Genomic DNA, 18,780 nt, shown 5'->3' with positions numbered 1-18,780 from the left:
TTAGTGTCTAAATCTCTTGCTACAGATCTGTCTCAATACTCAATAAAATCAAGTGCTTTTGACATTAACAGCAGAACTCCCACTGTCTCCAAAAAACAAGCAGAGGAGAATTTCTCAGCTGAATACTTGGTTCCACCTTTTAATGATTTCAGTGTTTTTGGAATGTCTGATCCAGTGGCTTCAAATTTCCAAATGTCAGACACAGAAGAGAGCTACCACCAGATTCCAGATGTCCCAACCTTACCACAAACATGAAACACTTTCTTCAGCATAGTCATCTCACTTCTTAAGTAACGGGCTGAGAGCATACCTGCATCTCATGTGTCAGAGCGTACCCACGGGGAATGACAGGGCAGCAATGTGCAATTAGCAAATACCTACCACTGAGTCTCCTTTTTAGCAAGGGTCCTTCAGGATGACTCAGCTTCAGTCAGAGTAGTATGGTCTATGGTATTAATAGGTCTTATAAAACTTCAAAGCATACTGACGAAAATCGGCTTAAGTAATATCATGTGGAAAGGGGATTAAAGGAAAGAGTACAACTGAAACTGACTCAGAATTCAGGTATCAGAGAACCCTTAATTTTTCAAAGATACCTAAAAGCTGGGTCACTGTGATTCTTCATAACCTCTAATGTAGGACTTACACATCCCAATTTCTTTCAAGTTTATAAGAATTAGGTATACTCGCTTGCATGTTTTGTTCACTGAATAACAGTACTGCCTCAATTTAATTTTTTTAAACTACTTACTGTAGCATTGACACATTTGTAAGTTTATGAATTGAAAATTTCTGAATTGCTTGCAGTAAGTGGCGTGAACCTCCTTAGATCCCAGATCGTCCCCTGGACTTAATAAGCTTCAGTGACATCCTTTTGCTGCATAGGTCAGACCCACTTAGTCACAAATAAGGCTGATCAGTTATTTACACCTGGCACGAGATGCCTGAGAGAAGAAGAGAAGGCACAGCATTGCTACATCATAGAAACCTAACTGCAGAGGAGCAAAAGGGAATACTCTGGTGAAGGACACTTCTGCTCATCGTGTGAGATTTCACCTATTCAAAATTCCCCTGCAAAATTCTCAGTGCTACATATCACCTTAATTTACATAAAGATGAAGTAAGGAAATTATGGTTGTAAAAAGTGACAAATCCTGATTTACAATTGCTCAAACTGTAACATAAATTGTATCATTAGCCAACTACTGAATACTTAAGAGTTTCGTGAATTTTGTTTACTTATTTGTAGTTATTCCACTCCAGATATCTTAATCATGGCAGTTCAATCAAAATCAAGTCACAGCAACATGTGATGTTCTTGACAATTCACACTATGAGTAATCTTCCTGTGCTGCAAAAGTGAAGATAAGAGTTTGGTAAGCTTTGCCCAACTGATTTGAAGTTAACTTATAAGCATTTGGTTTCTGCTTCGCTGTTCGTAATTCTTTGATGTGGATGTCTGGGTGGTGTGTTTAGCCTAATATGCGAACTGTGTAAAATACAGTTCCCAGGTTTTTATTACAGCATTACCTTTAATATCTCCACCAGTGGGTATTTCACACTTCACAGATACTGTAGCTAATGCGCCTCTCCAATCATAGCATATCATTTCTGTTCAGCCTAAGTGCTTTTCCAGCTTTCAATCTCAACATTACAAGTCTTCCTGATGGAGATTCCCCTTCCAGAGGTAGAGTAGTTCTGCATTCAGTGAAGTGTGACTCCTCTTCACCTGGAGATTTTCTCCTGAAATCTCTGAGCTGGTAAAGTACAGAATAAGGAAGCTCATCTGTCAGTCAGCAAGCTTCAGTGCTGAGAGGGCACAGTGGAAGAAAAGCTGTTTCCATCAGTCTAGCTAGTTGAATAAGCCTTTCTAGCAAAAGTATCTAAACTAAAAAAAGGAAAACTGAGCGTACTGGTTGCCATTTGAAAATTAGCCAGTATTAAATACACAATAAAGCAAACTGGCTTCAGACAAGCCAGAAATATTGCTGCAGCACGGAGGCAGCAGTGCAGAGAATATTAGTAAAGGAATGCCAGCCCACTGCCTTTAAAGAGAGGATGCTCCTCACTCTTCAACACAGAGATTTCACCATTATCAGATTTTTAAATTGCACTAGGAGTTACTACCCTAATCAATGAAAAGATCCAAATTACATTCAGTCTTGCATGGAAAATAATGCAATTGCTTATGTTTTGATACTGGTTTTGAAATAATTCGAAATACTTAAAAAGTATGAATGCGGTTGTTTGCTCTTACTCTGAAATCAGCATAGGCTGAGACAAAAGTAAAAAGTGAAAGCAGGACCATGGGAATATAAAAGACTTGTCTACATACAGCAGATGCACTGCAGCAAATTTAACTCAATCTAGCTAGGGAAAGACTTCTTTCAGGGGTTCTCAGTGATTACAACTAGATCTTGTAAATTTTCACACTTGTGCTTGCAGGAATAAGTCAGAAAGGTAATCCTACACAAACTTAACTAAATCAGTGGAAAAAACTATTTTTCATCTCATTGATATAACTTGAACACAGATCAGATCTAATATGGATTAGATACAATTTTAAAAGTTCACAACTTCTTGCAACCAGGGAAAAATCCAAGGCTCTCCTATTTCATAAAGTTTGTACTATTTCCTCTCCTCCAGCTTGTCAAGAGACCCACTTTATTTTTAAGGACAATTATGTGTCCTAAAAGATATTAAGCTGTTCTTTTATGAAGTCACAGCACTATTTTGCCTTTAAATTAAACACCAAATAATAATCAGACAAAATGTAAGATTTTCTTTTTCTTCCTCCTGGACTTCCTATTCCACTCAAAGGGGTAAATATTTCTTCAAACCATTTTTATTCCGATTTTTAGTCAAAAGACAACTGTGCAACCTCAGAAACCTGCTATAATCACAATGCACAAGCATGACATCAAAAGCCATTACACCAACACATAACAAGTTTATCCAAGTTTCTAGAGAACATAAAGACGCCTTGGGCCATGAAGAGATCAACACATCAGCATTACAGAAACATTTTCTAAAGCATGCAAGAAGAAAATGAATGACAGTTGCTGAATTAGAGCAGTCTCAAGCTTCTACTCTAATGTCTGCACATAAACTTCTCTGATCAAGCTCAACAGTTACATTCATTCAATTTCAGTATTAACTATATGGCTGTTTGAGCCAGAAAAGAAGAATATTTGACTAATCACAGCACAAGAATCAATGGTAAACAAGAGGAGAAAGGTAAGCAAATCCAAGGATTTAAAATACAAATATGGCAGACTTGTAACATTACTGTAACACATCTACAGAAAGAAAGCCTTGGAGGGAAGAGGGGCCCAAAAAAGCTAGTCAGTATTTAAGGACCATCTCCTCCAAGCCAAGAAGCAGTGTATCCTGAGAAGAAGGCAGGCAAGAATGCCAGGAGGCCTCCATGGATCAACAGTGAGCTCCTGGACTTGGTTTAGCTCAAAAAGAAATTCTGTAGGGAGTGGAAGCAGGAACCTGAGAGGACTAAAAAGAAGTTGTCTGAGCAGCCAAGGATCAGGTTAGAAAAGGTAAAATCCAGACAGAATTAAATCTACCCAGAATATCAATGGGAATAAGAAGAAATCCTACAGGTATATCAGTGATGTAAAGAAGGTCAGGAAAGATGTGGGCACTCTCTGGAAGGAAACTGAAGACCTGGTCACAAGGGATGAGGGCTGAGGTCCTCAATGACTCATTTGCCTCAGTCTTCACCAGCAAGGGCTCTAGCCACAATGCCCACGTTGCAGAAAGTAATGGTGCGAACTTGGAGAAGGTAGATCTGCCTGCTGTAAGTGAAGATCAGGTTCAAGATGTTCTAAAGAAACTGAAGGTGCACAAATCCATGGGACCCCACAAAATCCATCCATGAGTTATGAGGGAACCGGTGGATGAAGTTGCCAAGTTGCTATCCATCATATTTGAAAGGTCATGGCAGACTGGTGAAGTTCCCACTGACTGGAAAAGGGGAAACATAACCCCAATTTTCAAAAGGGGAAAATAAGATTCAGGGAACTACAGGCCAGGCATCTCTGTGCCTGGCAAGATCATGGAGCAGATCCTCCTGAAGAGTCTACTAAGGCACACAGAAAATAAAGATGAGGTGATTGGTGGTAACCAACATGGCTTCACCAAGGGCAAGCCTGACAAACATGGTGGCCTTTTATGATGAAGCTACAGCGTCACTGGATAAAGGAAGAGCAACTGATCTCATCTGTCTGGACTCGTGCAAAGCATTTGACACTGTCCTGCATGACATCCTGGTCACCAAATTAGAGAAAAATGGACTTGATGGAAGGACCACTCACTGGTATTGGAATTGGCTGGATGGTCACTCTCACAGAGTTGCGGTCAACTCCAGCCCATCCATTCTATGATACTATGTTTTCCTTGGCACTATGATGACTAACAGCAGATTCAAAATTCAACAGTACAGTGAAAATTAAGGTTACGTGTTGTCTTGAACTCATCTACCAATGTACTATAGCTCAGAAAATTTACAGCCATACAGTGCAACACAGCAGCGCACATTCCGTTCAGACCTGGTGTGGGATCTTTTCACAGACCTACCTACCTACAGTGGTTCCAAATTAGCAGGACACATTTTATAATTGGTTAGGCAGAACACAATCTCACGTTTAATTGACATTCTTACCTCTGCAGCTAAGTAGTTTCCAGTTGCCAAGTGCTTAAATCTAAACAAACTATTCCACTGTCCTGCCCCTCCCCGGCAAGGATCATGATGGACAACCTGTAAGAAGAAGTACAGATTTTTAATAGTGCTTCTCAAAATCATACTTAGATCACTGACATTTCTTACAATGCATTCCAAATAAAAGCATGTAAACTACACCATTACGAACAGTTTAACACGCAGATATGTTCTGTGTTCACACTAAGCCCAGCATAGATAACCACTAATTACATTTTTTTTTTTTCCACCAGGTGACAGAAAATATGCCTCATATTACTTTCCAAGTGTGGAGCACTTTGTATTAAAAGCACAAAGGTGGTTCAACATCTAAGGGCTTTTGGACATGGGAGTTACATTATTATAATGGCAAGAGCATGAGGCATTCCAGTTTCCAATGATCCTTAGTTAACATTAATGTACTTGCTAATCTCATTCAGCAAAGACAACCTTAATCAGCCTAATATTAAATAGATGTTGATGTGCCCTGCTGCACAAAAAAACTCATTCACTTTCATAAGATTTGTTGTCAGTCATAATCAATTTCAATATTCTATATTGCACAAAAGTTCAAATTTAAGCACTCGCAACTCACGATACAAGTATCACTCTATTGGTTTTGATAAAATTGTACCATTTGCGTCAGGTCTGAATTTGACCTTTCATCATTTCAGTGCAAATACACTTAAAAAACGTCCTCTCTCCATATACTCACAGCAATAAAGCATCTCTTCACTGTTCATCCTACACAAACTGCTTCATAAAATAATCATGGTTATGAGGACGTATATGATGATATTGAGAGGCTATGAATGATTCATATTGTGGTAGGGTATTTTTATTGCACCCTGGCCTTCAGGTACTAAAACACATATGAAAAGGGAAAAAATACCTCTATCTCCCATAGTGCCTTAGAACTTGTTGCAGAAGTGGCTGACTGACGAAGTGTAGTACGAAGGAAAATATGCTGTTTCTTCTCATATTCGTCACAGGTCAGAAACTTCTCTTGCTCTGCATGAAACAACCTAACAACATCTCCCTAAAGTAAAATGAAAGAGAAACATTATTAAGTGGAAGGCAAAGTTGCTAGACTCAGTATCCGTTTTAGCTCCAGTAATGTCATCACAGTTGATGCAAAGAAAATATTTATGAGTTGCCAGGTGCTGGAGCAGGTACAAAGTTCAGAATACGCAATCTTTGTAATGCATCTGGAAGTTGTGTATAAAATGCAATAATTCACTCCTGCATGACATCCATCTCCTTTTGTGAAAATAAAATTTCATTCAGAGCACTGCAATGAATAGTTAATCCAAAGGTGACTTTCTACCTGAGTCATTCCCCAACTCCAGTCTTTCCTTAGGCTTTCCTGCTACAACTCAGACTCTCACTTCTGAACCTTCCACTCTCTTGGTCCCATACATCCAGGTTCTCTCAAATCCACCCGACTCCACAGTCTTAACTTCTCAATAAATACAACAGGAACTGCTTGCTTTGCCTTGCTCCTCCTTTCCAATACAGGAAATGTATTTACAAGTACCCCTCAATCTCATTTGCTACCTATAAAACTACTGTTATTCTGCTGTTCTCTGATATAATAGTCTTATCCCTTCTTCTCTGCAACCAAAACCAATATCCCTTCTATATTTCTTCCAGCAGCATCATTTTTGCATCCTTCTGTCTCTCACCAAAGCTTGATACCTACCTCAATACCTAAAAAAAAAAAATAAATAGTCACTTCATAATGATTAGTACGGTATAAGTAAGAACAAATGAAATGTGCTTATTTATGAAAATATTTATATTTATAAATATATTTATATTTATGAAAATACAAGTGACCTGGAGGTACACAAAGCTGAGTAAACCATCAGTTGTCTTACAACAGCTACTGTCATCTTCCATGCTTCACTCCCTTCTCTAGCTTATTAGACCTCCTTTGGTACCTTAGCCTAAACTGAAACATCATAGCAATTTTGTATAAAGCTCTCCATTCTAGGCTTCATCTTTTCTTCAGGATCCTCTGTTTTCTGTGGTGGAGGAAAGAGGCTGGAAACTAGTGCAATCCAGACAATTCAACCTAGTAAGATAACACCAAAAAAATTACACTAGCTGGTGTAGGACAGCAGGGAGGGACCTCCGATGACTCCATAAAGTCCTATTTTTTTTCTTTTTTCCATCATTTAATATTTCTCTACAGCCAAATAAGGCATGATTATTCAAATTTAAAATATATATGTGTATATATATACACATATCATACTTACTCCTTTCAGTACATCATCTCGGTAACTACTAAATTTCATGAACAAAGTTATCTTCCAGCTTGTGTTACAGTTGACAGCATTTACCTTGGGGGGAAAAAAAAAACATAATGGGAGTCTTAAAGGTTGTTCTTCTTTTTTTTTTTTCCCCATGAAACATTCTATTCATCTATAAAAACACACCACACTTATGTTAGCAGATTAGTTCCAGGTATGTGAGTAACATGTGTCCTGATGTTATTTAGAGTTCAGGATGATGGTGATGTTGGATAAGACTCAGTGGGTATTCTGTCTGCTTACAGTGAAAGACTTAAATAGTTTATGAAAGAGGACTTACTCTTACATCAATGAGGGTTTCAGAAACTCATGCAAGGTTCATGAAGCTTTCAGTGCCAGGAAGAATTGTGCCAAGAATAAACACATTTCATCTTGGTTTTCTGAGGCCAAGCTGGAACCAGTGTTTAATACTAGTATCTAGCTTGCGGCGCTCTGGCTACCAGTAAAGAACACAATATAATACATCTCAGACTGACAATTACCTCTCCTCTGTTGAGCTCACCTCTTTGCAGCCAGGGTTATCTAGAAGTTCAATGTTGCTAGCATGCAGTGGCTGTCCTGCATTGACTGGCATCAGTACAACTTTATCTCCAACAACAACCTGGAAGTCGGAGAGAAAATGTAATTTAGACCTATGTAATTACCCAATAAAATGAAGTAATGTTATATTTTTCAAAAATGACTCGAATGCATGCTCTAGGAATAGCACCTGGTGAATTTACTTGCACACAAGTCACACACCAACAGAATATTTTTTTGGCCAGTTCTGTTCTCATGTGCCTCTGCAATTGCTCGGGTTCAAGACATGACACTAATGAGTCCTCACATTCTCAGTAAGCACATCACTCAGTTCAGCAGAAACTCAAGTCCATGAAATAAGAGATACGAACCTATGAATTTCAGAAGCAGATCAGAAAATCTACAATTTACATTAGGTACTCTCTATCCCATATTTACTGCCAGTCATAAGGCAGAGAAAGCTTAGAAAATAATCTGTAATCAGACAGCAGAATTGTTTTCCCTCTATTGCTGTAAGACAGCCTATTCCATCAATGTCTTTCATTTCAGAGAAGCCTTAAAAATTTGTATGTGACAAGACTTTTTAGCCCAGTGACTCCTCACTCTGTATGCCATCTTCTGGCAAACAGGCTCACGAGTTCTCTGGTTCAGGCTGTATGACTGAAACCTGGGAAGGAACATAAACAACTGGAAACTCAGAGAGGTGAACTCACTCCATCCCCTTTCCTGTTACTCCCTAAATGATATTTGGTGCTCAGCACAGGCACTGGGTACATCAGCTAAGCGATCTTCTCTCTACAAGACAAATTCCTAGCTGACTCCTTGCAAGCAAAGTCCCATGCCCTTGGAATTCTTTAATTATATAGACAGGGAGCAACAATATATGAAATTGGGTCTGACCTAAGAAGTGCTTGAAACGTGCATATGGAGAATTCAGTTCATACCTGAGAAGGGCAAAAAATCAATACACAGAGATCAATTGGCACTGGTGTTCTGGTTTGTTCATGTTGTTCCCAGCAATTTTAAGCACGCACACACAAAGACAAGAAGTGGCTAAGGGTGATTTTGATATATGAAAAGCTGTAAAAGCCATGCTTTTTAGGAATACAAACAAAAATATGCTCTGCATTGATCAGCACATTTCCTACAAGAAGCCTGATTCAGCCCTGTATAACTTCAGTGCATGAATTTGGCCCATTTATTGCAGGGGTGAAAAAGAAGGTTGCTTGTTTTTTTATCTACACAGCTAAAATAAAGAGTAGCAAAAGATAGCGTCATCATGCTCAGACTACAGGTAACAATCCTGTTTGACCCAAGTAATGAGAAAAAGTCCACTGACAGAACCAAATAATGGCGACAAGGTGCCTTTACAGTACCTTACTTATGCAACACTTATTTCTGCATGCCATGCTTCACACAGTCATTACTTACAGACCATTTTAAGAAGTTAAGACCAGACAATTCATTAATCAAAAAACCATCAGGCTTGCAACCTGCAAAGTGGAATCAGGACTTCAAAATTACTGAAAGTACACCTGGACTATAAGAACAGTGAGAGAACACATCATTGAGCATCCCATTCAAAAAAAAATTTAAAAAGGCATCAGCAGGAAGGTATCTTAGAATGCATTCTGTGATTTTCATGTAGGCAACCAGGGGAAAAAAGAAGTACACAGCTACTCTGCTCTAGACACACACTTGAGAAGGTGTGTAATGGTGAGCAGTAATGGTGGGGTCATGGTTTCCGTGTCAGTCTTCTAACTCTGCTTCAAGTCGATATCAGTAATTGCCCTTGGTGCTGGCCAGCTACATCAGCTGCCACAGAAGCAATGAGGTAGCCTATGTTGTTCTATCCCCATTTTCTCCTTGCTTCCAGCCCCCACAAAAGGCTGGGAAGAAAGGTACAGAGATAATTTAACGGTGTTTGCTCCCTACACATTCTCCACCAGTGAAACAGAACACAAAAGCAAAGAGAGAATCCTGTTTTTGTACATACAGTGGCTTTTGGCAAGCTGCAATTCTGCTCTTTTGAATTCCTCCTATTCCCTGCCCATGCCCACTCTCCCACCCAGTTCATTTCTGGCTCCAAATAATGCTCCTGCACGCCCAAAGCAATGGAGGCAGTACATGTTCATGTGCACACATGCCCATAGGCCCATAATTCTGTCTGCAGAATTATTCAATACAGAGATTACAGAAGAGAAAGCAATGCATTCCCAAGTTTTTCCTCTGCAAACAGCAGTCTTCTTTTCCCTAGATACGTATGAGCACAGCCAGCCACAGTGTGCTGCAAATCAGTTGTCAGCAAATAGTTTGACAGATCACAGAAACTCTTTCCTCACACATCCAAATGAAATCCTTAAATCTGCATATGACACATAGCTTTTGAGGATCTAACTCCCAGTTCCTTTGACAAAACTCTTATTCTTTCTGGCCTAGATATAAGCTTCCAGAGAATGATGAAATTCGTACTGAAGCCAATGAGAATTCAGCTTTTGAATGTAAAATAAACCTACAAGGTCATTGAGTCTTGGATGCAGCAGAATTCTAAATTTATGCAACCCTGTTTGTCTGTGACTAGGGAAGAACCACAATCAAAATCCACCGCACAGTCTTGTAGGTGGGGGATCAGTGTTGACATCTTCTAGAGCAATTATTTGATTGCATATAAACTTAGTAAGTCCACCTAACAGCTACAACTACACTGCAACCAAGAATTAAGAGAAAATACTGTAGAAGAGGTATGATGTATCAGAAAGATTGCCTGTCACAGTAAGCTATATTAGCTGTGAAGAACTCCAAAGATACAGCAACAGAGATTTCAATTTGGACTAATTGTCCAAATAGGTTACCAGGCACACTGAAGGCTCTGCTGCTCCACTTTCATCAAATTTGTGTTATAAGCACATATGCCTGCCAATCATATTCTTATACTTCTAAGACAAAGAGGATGTGGCTCTGGGCAGACTGGTCTAGTGCTTGGTGACCCTGCCCGTGGCAGGGGGGTTGAAACTAGATGATCGTTAATTAACCTTTCCAACCCAGGACATTCTATGATTCTATGAGTCTATGATTTTGTAGAACTTTTGGGGTTTGGAACAAGGTGATCTTTAACACTGCTTCCACTCTAAGCCATTCTAACTTTCCCATAGCTGGGTGGCCATTCACCAGGTTCAAAACCACCATCCTCAGCATCCAGCATTATCAAGTTTTTAAGCAACTAAAAATGGCAGACAACTAAAAATGCAATCCATGCAGAGCTAATCCTGCTATCAGTGCTAATCTTGCTTTTCAATATAACTGGAGCCAGCCCTGGCCTTAATCATTCAAATCTGTTAGGGAAGGAGAGCTGAGATGCAAAAAATATTGCCGAGTTATGCCAATTACTGTAAAATTTTGGCAATATTTTTTCATTACTTACATAATGAATCAATTGCTTCGGAAGCTACACTAAACTATCTTCAGAAATATTATTTTTAAAATACTTCACAAAGCTAAATAACCACAATGACTTATCAGAGAACTTACACACTTCCTGTATCATAACTTCCCCCCTAAAAATGACCTTCTTTTCTTTTAGGGTGTATTTGGACCTCCTTTGCCTGCGTTATCTCACTCAGTAGCAGTCACTCAAGCAGTAAGTCAACATTTGCTTATACCATTTTAGAAACAGATTCTGTACAGACCTTCTGAAGTATGTTTTCTTAGGGAATTTCCTTTTTATAGCACAGAAGCTGAAAATGGAGAAAAAAACACACACACAAAACAAAAAAAGCAAAAGAGGTTTCTAAATAGAATAAGGACCTGATACATCAACCTAACTTCATGCACTAAGAGGTCAAAAGGAGGAAACGATAAAACAAATAATCTACATATTTTAAAAGATAACCTAGTGGAGGGATAAAGTGGCCCCAGCTTATGTGGATCAGCTGCTCTGTGAGTAACTGAGAGCGAAGGAGTTGCTGGAAGGGTGGAGCCTCTCTCGCCTTGTGGCAAGCAAATAAAGGATTTCCCACATCACTTGCTATTCCTGCCCCTCTTAATAGCAGCTCCTTGGTTTCTGTGTCTGATGAAAAGGTAGAAACAGACCATTTTTAAGAAAGCTACCAAAGGACTTCTGTTTAGCGCTGGAATCTTGCAAAGAAAATTATCAACATCTATTCATGCCTAGAAGGAGGAAAAGCCTGGGTCTTGGGACTTCCCTCTGTAAAATATAATGGAGAGCTCACCACTCAGAAAGAGAACAATTCCTAATGACAGAAAACAAGCAGCAGGCAGGTCCAAAAAAGTCCATTAATGTGTTAGAAAACCTGATAATTTCCCACACTACGTTTTTAGTACAGACTCTGACAAATACCCACAGAAAACAGCAGGAAGGAGATCTGTAGAGATCCACCTATTAAATATGCTGCCACAGTGATCACTGTAGTGATATACTCAGTTTTCGGAAAAGCAAAATTGCTTCAAATCTTCACATTTCTCACATGTCCACAACTGTGTCAAATCACATCAAAAACTCTACAACAATCAGGATGACTTTAAAGGCTTAAGAGCATTCTGTTGTAAGTGTAATGGCTCACAACTGCTTTGCAGATCATGCTATGGGTACTCTGGGTCTTCACTTTGGAAAGCATTTCACATATTTCCCAGACATGAGAAATTAAGATTAAAAAATTAATGCTGAACTAATGTTATTCTAAGAAATTAAGTCAGTAAGTCAATAATAAGTCACTTTTTTCTTCTTTAGAAGGAAAGGAATATTAGCTTAAAGTTTGATCCACAAAACTTTTGCCAAGCTGAAAAACCATGAAGATGTGCCCCACAGGATTACTCATGCTTGCTCCTTTTCTCTTGAATATATAACAGAGAAAGACTATGACTTCATTGGCTTCTGATCATGAGTTGGGAATGCAATCCTTCCCCACCCCACAACAGGAACTGTTGCCAAAAGGACCTACAAGCAACCACCCTCATCCAGGATAGCATCCAGGATAACTACCTGGATAACTACAAAATTAATGAGAGAAAATACACAAGAAGCACTCCTGTCTGTGAAAAAAGTCTGTAAAAGCTCTTTCACAAGGGAGAGCTGGCAAACATTTCCAGCCAGGTCCATAAAATAGAACAAGTCTATTATGTGGCCTTCTCAGAGGTGGATCTGAATTTTCCACAGTGGGCACTTAGGCCACAGCTGACTGAATGAAGAACAGAGTTCTGGCCTCCTGGTACAGATCTCAGGTCTACAGCAAAAAGCTCTCCTATGTATTCTTCCCCTTACCAATATGCAGCATCCCACTAATATTTACCCAGAAAATAGCCATCAGACCATCAAACCCAATACCAGTCACAGAAGCCACTCTTGTGTTGAGAGGGATATACATTTAAAAGCACATGCATATTTTCAAGAGACATCCTCTGCTGACTTTTTCACAGAATTTTGTCCAGAATTTGAGTTCAAATAGACTCTAAGAGCTCTTAGAAAAACAAAAGAAAACAAAACAAAACAAAACAAAACAAAAAAACAAACCACTTTCCTTCTAACATAAACCAGCATAAAATAGATTGTCTACATAAAATGTCTCAGTGCAGCTAAGCAGAGGCTTGGATGAATGCGGCAACATTTCAGATTCCTGACCAGATAATTTGATGCTAACAGGTGAAAGCACCGTTTTAATTTTTTATTTTTCTGAACACTTTATGCCCGTAGCAAAGAAATCATGTATCTTTTGGGAATATTCTGCCTTCTCCCTCTTATACATTCAGTATTTCCACGTACATTGTCACCTTCGCTCCTTAGTTTCCAGAATGGCTGTATATAAAACCAGGATCCCTCATTCCCTGCAGCATCCAAAGACACTCGCATAGCATTCTTCTCTAGCAGAGCTGGTAATCTCTTATTGACTGTGAGGTACTTATTACTTTTTATGTGCAGTAGCTGTAAACAAATAACAAGTATAAAAATTAGTATAGATTTTGCATTTTCTTGCTCAAAGAGCAGGCACAGGAGTTCATACTGCAATGATTTTTCATAACATATAAAAGCAAAGACAAAATAAAACTACAAGAGAGTTACCAAAGTAAGTATACTGTGGGTTTGGAAAACAAAGCTATATATCAAATTGAGATAATTACATCCATCATCATCGTTTTTACAGCACGTACCACACAGACAGGGCAAGGGTCAATAATAGTGTTATCTTCAGGAACTTCATCCATTCCAGGGAAGTTGTACTGCACTTAGGAACATAACTTCTGTGTCATGAATATGTCATAAAATACAAATGACTTCAGTGATTTAAACAGAACTGGAAAGCACATCTAAAGTATGATTTTGAAATGAATCATGAACATATATATATTGACATTTGGATTCCAGAGTGCAGCAACAAAAAATTACCCATAAAATGTACATAATGGTACATTATTTAAACACAGATGTAAAGTATTTCTGGTAGTCTTTAAATGAGATAGAAAAGCACAATATTGTAAACTTTACCAAGTTCTGTTTATCTGACCATTGACAACCCATATTACAGTGCTTAGTTTCATTCTCACCATAACCTTGAAATGAAACAACTCTTTCAGCTCTGAGAGAAGGTGGATGTATTTTAATAGGTTTACCTGTATGACATTGCTGTATTTTACAATTTCGCCCAGAAGCTTTCTGTTCTCACTTTCATTCTGCTTTTGTTCCAGTTCTGCTGCATGCTGCAAAAGAATGATTATTTCTTTAAATTTTTGAATTTAGTATCTGGATTCAGCTTCCAGAACAGATATTGCAAAAAAGAATTGGTGCCACATTAAAATTGCTTCCATTTCTCATTGAAAAAATTAGCATCTGTCTCTTCCTGCAGTATGGTTTTCTGAACAATGATCAACTGAAATAATTCAGATTTTTATCATCTAGAATAGAAACTCATTCACAATTCATGGATCACACCTGAAATTAATGCTAACACAGCCTAGCACACTATTTTAAAATTTTTCAAACAAGGAAGATAACTCTGTGTGCTTTATGTCATCCCAGAGGAGAAAAAAGAAGGGCTACCTTCTTCTGGTCACCATTCTTTTTGCTCATCTCTTAATTACATACAAGTATACTGACTTTACGTATAATAAAACAACACTACTTGGTCACATACTGCAAGACTAAGGGTCATACACAACCGCAGAACAAATAGAAGCTTCTTGCTCTAATTGCTACATAGCAAGCTCTAGCCACACATCTTGTGCCCTCACTGCTGTTTTTAACAGGAAGCACTGACAGCCTTTCTACTGGACATTAAACTGTAGCCACCGTGTTTGACAACACAGTGTTTCACTTAGTCTTATGTGCCCAATTAAAACATCAGGCCCGGTCTTTTTCAGGGACATTCAATCTGTCCAAATTGCAACTCTGAGGAATTTCCAGATTAAAGCATGCAAAGCACCTCTTTGTCCATCTCTCTGCACAGCTCCTGGAAAGGAGTTCTGAAATAATCACACATTTTAAATCAAGGTTCACTCTTGATTCTATTAACTTTGTATTTGTACTTTATAAGCAAGAACTGCTTTCAGAAGTTTGATAGCAGAAAGGCATAACCCCCAGCTCAACTCAACCACAGCCTAAAGCAAGATGAAAAATGGGGTGAGGGCAGTAAATGCCATTCAGAAAATAGAAGAGCTAAGAAATTAACATATAAGATTGAGTCAAATTGCACAAAGAGGTTGTGGATGCTGCCTCTCTGGAAGTGCTCAAGGCTAAGCTGGATAGAGCTTTGAGCAAGCTCGTCTAGAGGGAGGTATCCCTGACTATAGCAGGAGGGCTGGAACTAAATGATCTTAAAACCATACTATAATTCTATGATTCCAAGGTTGCTATGGTGGCATAATACCTATCATGATGGTTCACAAGGGATTTGTTATTATTCTTTTTCATTCCATTGTTACACTACAGCCTGCAGATTGAGATAAGACTGCAAATACAGATGCCTCTTACTTGAAGTTTCTTCAGCAGTGCTGCTTCTGTATGGTTTCCTTGTTTGGCTTGTTTGGCTTTCCAGTACTGCTTCTGGGCTGAATATCGGTTCATAGGACACACCTTGAAAAGGCAGTCTGTAGAAGAATGAAAGAAATACTCACAAGTTACACTGAAAGACATTTCCTTCATTTGTAAGTGCGCTTTGTATAATTTTCTTTTACAAAAATGGCCTGGATATGACAATGTTCAAGCACAGGCTGAGAACAGTTTGATGGTAATGTTACCATAAATAGGGTGGCAGAATATCTGATTCAACGACTCCCATTCTGAGAAACCTCTCTTTAACTTCTGTGTGGCTAGGATCCTGCCATGTGCTGGACACCCTCCTGCTTTGTTAGTACTCTCTGCTGCAGCACAACTTTACAGATTTATTGTCTGAAGGCATGTGGCTTTTGAAACCTTGAAAAAGCTGTCTCGTTTCCTGTATGTCATACATCTTGCTACTCTGCTCCTTCGGGCATAGCTAACACAATGGATTACACTGACATCTAGCCACAAGCTATCACACAGGCTAACACAGCATACAGTTCTGCACGCGTCTTCTCTAAGATTGATTTTTAAAAAACTAGCAGCAAAAACAGTATTACAGAAAGTAAACTCCACCTTCATCTCCCCAGCAGGCAGCTGACCGCATTAATTAGCAATCAGGATCTCATGATGAGATTAACAAGAACATACAGGTTTGGACATGCATTATAATGTGAAACTCTTCACTGACACAAATTGTGATTTACAGAGGTCAAAGATGCTACATTATCAGCCCTCCACATTTAACTGCCACAGACTGTCAAGCACTCTCTGAGGACTAACCCACCAGATAGGGCCAGGTCTCAGGGGAAACGCTGGATGACCATGTAAGTAACTCTGCTGAATTTACTAACCTCACAGCTAATTTTTAAATACAGTCACAAAAACATCAGCAGAGAAAGCTAAGGAAAGCTAACCAGAAGTCACAGCCTGGGTTTTTAATCAGTAAGACAGGAAAGCAGAAGACAGCTTCTGTTTGACAATGCTGTTTACTCACCATCTCATTCCAAGACATCCGCAGTTGCTAACAGACTAGGGTGAGTTCCAGCCTTTCCACCCACAACAGCAGGTGAGAAGTCTCACGCATAACATGACGAGAGAAGTTTCCTAAATCTTTTCCATACTTATGAATGGAAATTCAAGTGTCAAACTTACAATTTCTCTAAGGAAGATGCTAGATACAAAGGCAAATCATATTCTCATTTTCAAAACTGTCAATTCAATAGAATTTCTCTTTCATGCAGAAAGGAACAAAGTAAGACTTAGCTGAACATATCCATCCCATCACTCTTTGTGAGGAGTTACTGAAACAGTAACAACACCTCTTGAAACAGAAGAGGAGAAGGAAATCTTCTGAAAAGACTGGCCAAGTCTTTCCTAAGTACAAAGAATGAACTCCCATTACTTAACAAAATAAAACAGGCAGCGTTCTCAGGTATAATCAGGTTCAGTTAAGCATAGCTGTCTAACACTGTGCCAAAAAGATTAGTAAGACCATGCACCTGCATCCCCCAAAGCTGTTTGTTACAGCACTGGCTCTCAAGCCACAAACTAAGTGCAGTGTTTTCAGTTCTCCAAACTTGCCATTTGGTCTGTCACATATTGGCCAAAACATCATGTATTGCATGTTGTAACACTACAACTTCAAATTCATTGCCTCTTTCCTTCATAGCAATAGTGGGTCTTCCTCCAATATTCGTAGGAGGGAAACCTGTCCACAGAAAGGCCATCAGCAGCCAAACTTTTCTTGACACTTACCACAGCCCTGACTGATCTGCTCCCTAATCATAGCCCTGAGCTGCTTGCTTTTCCTAGGAGAAAGTTTCCAAGGCAAATCCTGCCACTTTGCAGAGATGTCTGCTTTCATTTCAGTGGGGAACTTTTACAATGAGAGCTATACTATATAGCCCAGAGTATGTTATAACTCTCTGAATAACTTTTGCAATACTGTGATCGGATACAAAAAAAAAAAATTACAAAAAAATCCATATTGTTAAATCATACTGTATTTTGAAGGAGATTTTAGTTTGAATATGGGAATTTCAGCTCACAGGACAAAAAGTTACCTATTATTTTCTGTTAATCTATAATTAATGTGTCTTCTCAGAACACGTGAAACACGTACTTGTCTCAAGTAACAATACTTGCTTTTTATAGGGCCAGTTTTCACTGCTGGTACTCCCCACACATCCTGCAACTTTAGTAAACAAACAGCAGCTTCCCATTGCAGCTTCCCATCTTCAAGGAGAGTCTCACAGCTCAGTGCTACCCCACTGCACTGCACAGAAATGCAAGATGTACATGAACATACCATCATTATTGCAGCTATATGCCTCCCAAAGGCAGGTGTATTTTTCCCAATGATACTTCTTAAAGAAATGAAAACACAAAACAGGTGCTACATAGCCTTAGCCACACAGCTCAATCTGCAGCCACGCTGCTCAACATAGCTGTCCCGAGATCCAGACTAGTGCTTAAAAGTTGAACTTTCAATAACTTTGTTACAATCTGTATTATAGGAATTACGTTCTCCTCAATTCAGAAACCAAAGAAACTGATACTCTTTGTCCCAAGACAAGTTTTTGCCTTCTTTGCCTTCCTCTTTTTAAGATTCCAGATACATTAAAACCAGTTCATCTGGTTATATTTTTTCCTCATTTTTTATAGTTACTTTTATGAGAGTGATAGTAAAATGCTGTATTCAAGATTTGTGGTCCTAGACAACAGGGAAAAAAAAAAGTGCAACAATTCCTGCCCTCAAGAAGCTATAGTTCATATGAACAGGAAAAAAGAAAAACTGAGACATAAAAGATTACAAAGCAACTTTCCAGTGCACACAGTAGATCCAAAGCTCTGCCCTCCTGGAGGTCAGTCCAGTAACCCATTCACAAAACAGACAGACCTCTAACATCTCCATGTGCCCACGTGTCTGAGCCTGCACAAATGCACAGAATCTCTTTCAGTATTACTGTTTTGAATAAGGCAAAAGTGGGTAGAACAAACACATAACACATAAAGCACACCCTCTGACCAAAAAGCAACTACACTCAGGAAGTCCGCAAAGGAAAATAACTCTTATCGTGTCTCTTAAATATTTATTGATATTGTGCAAAGATGTCTTAGAACAATATTCGTCATTGTTTTCTTCTTCCTCCCTCCTTTATTTTTTTTTTTCCTTTTAATTT

General features: G+C 38.9%; 1 protein-coding gene across 2 annotated transcripts in view; it reads right to left on the bottom strand.

Annotated features, from left to right (window-relative positions):
- ITPR2 (inositol 1,4,5-trisphosphate receptor type 2) overlaps positions 1-18,780 on the bottom strand; it is a 234,261-nt gene that overhangs the window by 212,290 nt on the left and 3,191 nt on the right. For both annotated transcript variants that reach the window (XM_031555252.1, XM_010715644.3), the window contains exons 2-8: positions 15,527-15,642; positions 14,170-14,256; positions 13,325-13,483; positions 7,532-7,630; positions 6,976-7,059; positions 5,604-5,750; positions 4,676-4,771 (exon numbers count right to left, since the gene is read on the bottom strand). In XM_031555252.1, the coding sequence (XP_031411112.1) occupies positions 4,676-4,771; positions 5,604-5,750; positions 6,976-7,059; positions 7,532-7,630; positions 13,325-13,483; positions 14,170-14,256; positions 15,527-15,619 (765 nt within the window). In that variant the 5' untranslated portion in view covers positions 15,620-15,642. The remainder of the gene's footprint in view (positions 1-4,675; positions 4,772-5,603; positions 5,751-6,975; positions 7,060-7,531; positions 7,631-13,324; positions 13,484-14,169; positions 14,257-15,526; positions 15,643-18,780) is intronic.

Source organism: Meleagris gallopavo, chromosome 1 (genome assembly GCF_000146605.3).
Source record: "Meleagris gallopavo isolate NT-WF06-2002-E0010 breed Aviagen turkey brand Nicholas breeding stock chromosome 1, Turkey_5.1, whole genome shotgun sequence".
Lineage (NCBI taxonomy): Eukaryota > Metazoa > Chordata > Aves > Galliformes > Phasianidae > Meleagris > Meleagris gallopavo.
Note: the sequence above shows the minus strand (reverse complement) of the source record. Positions and strands in the feature narration are given on the sequence as shown.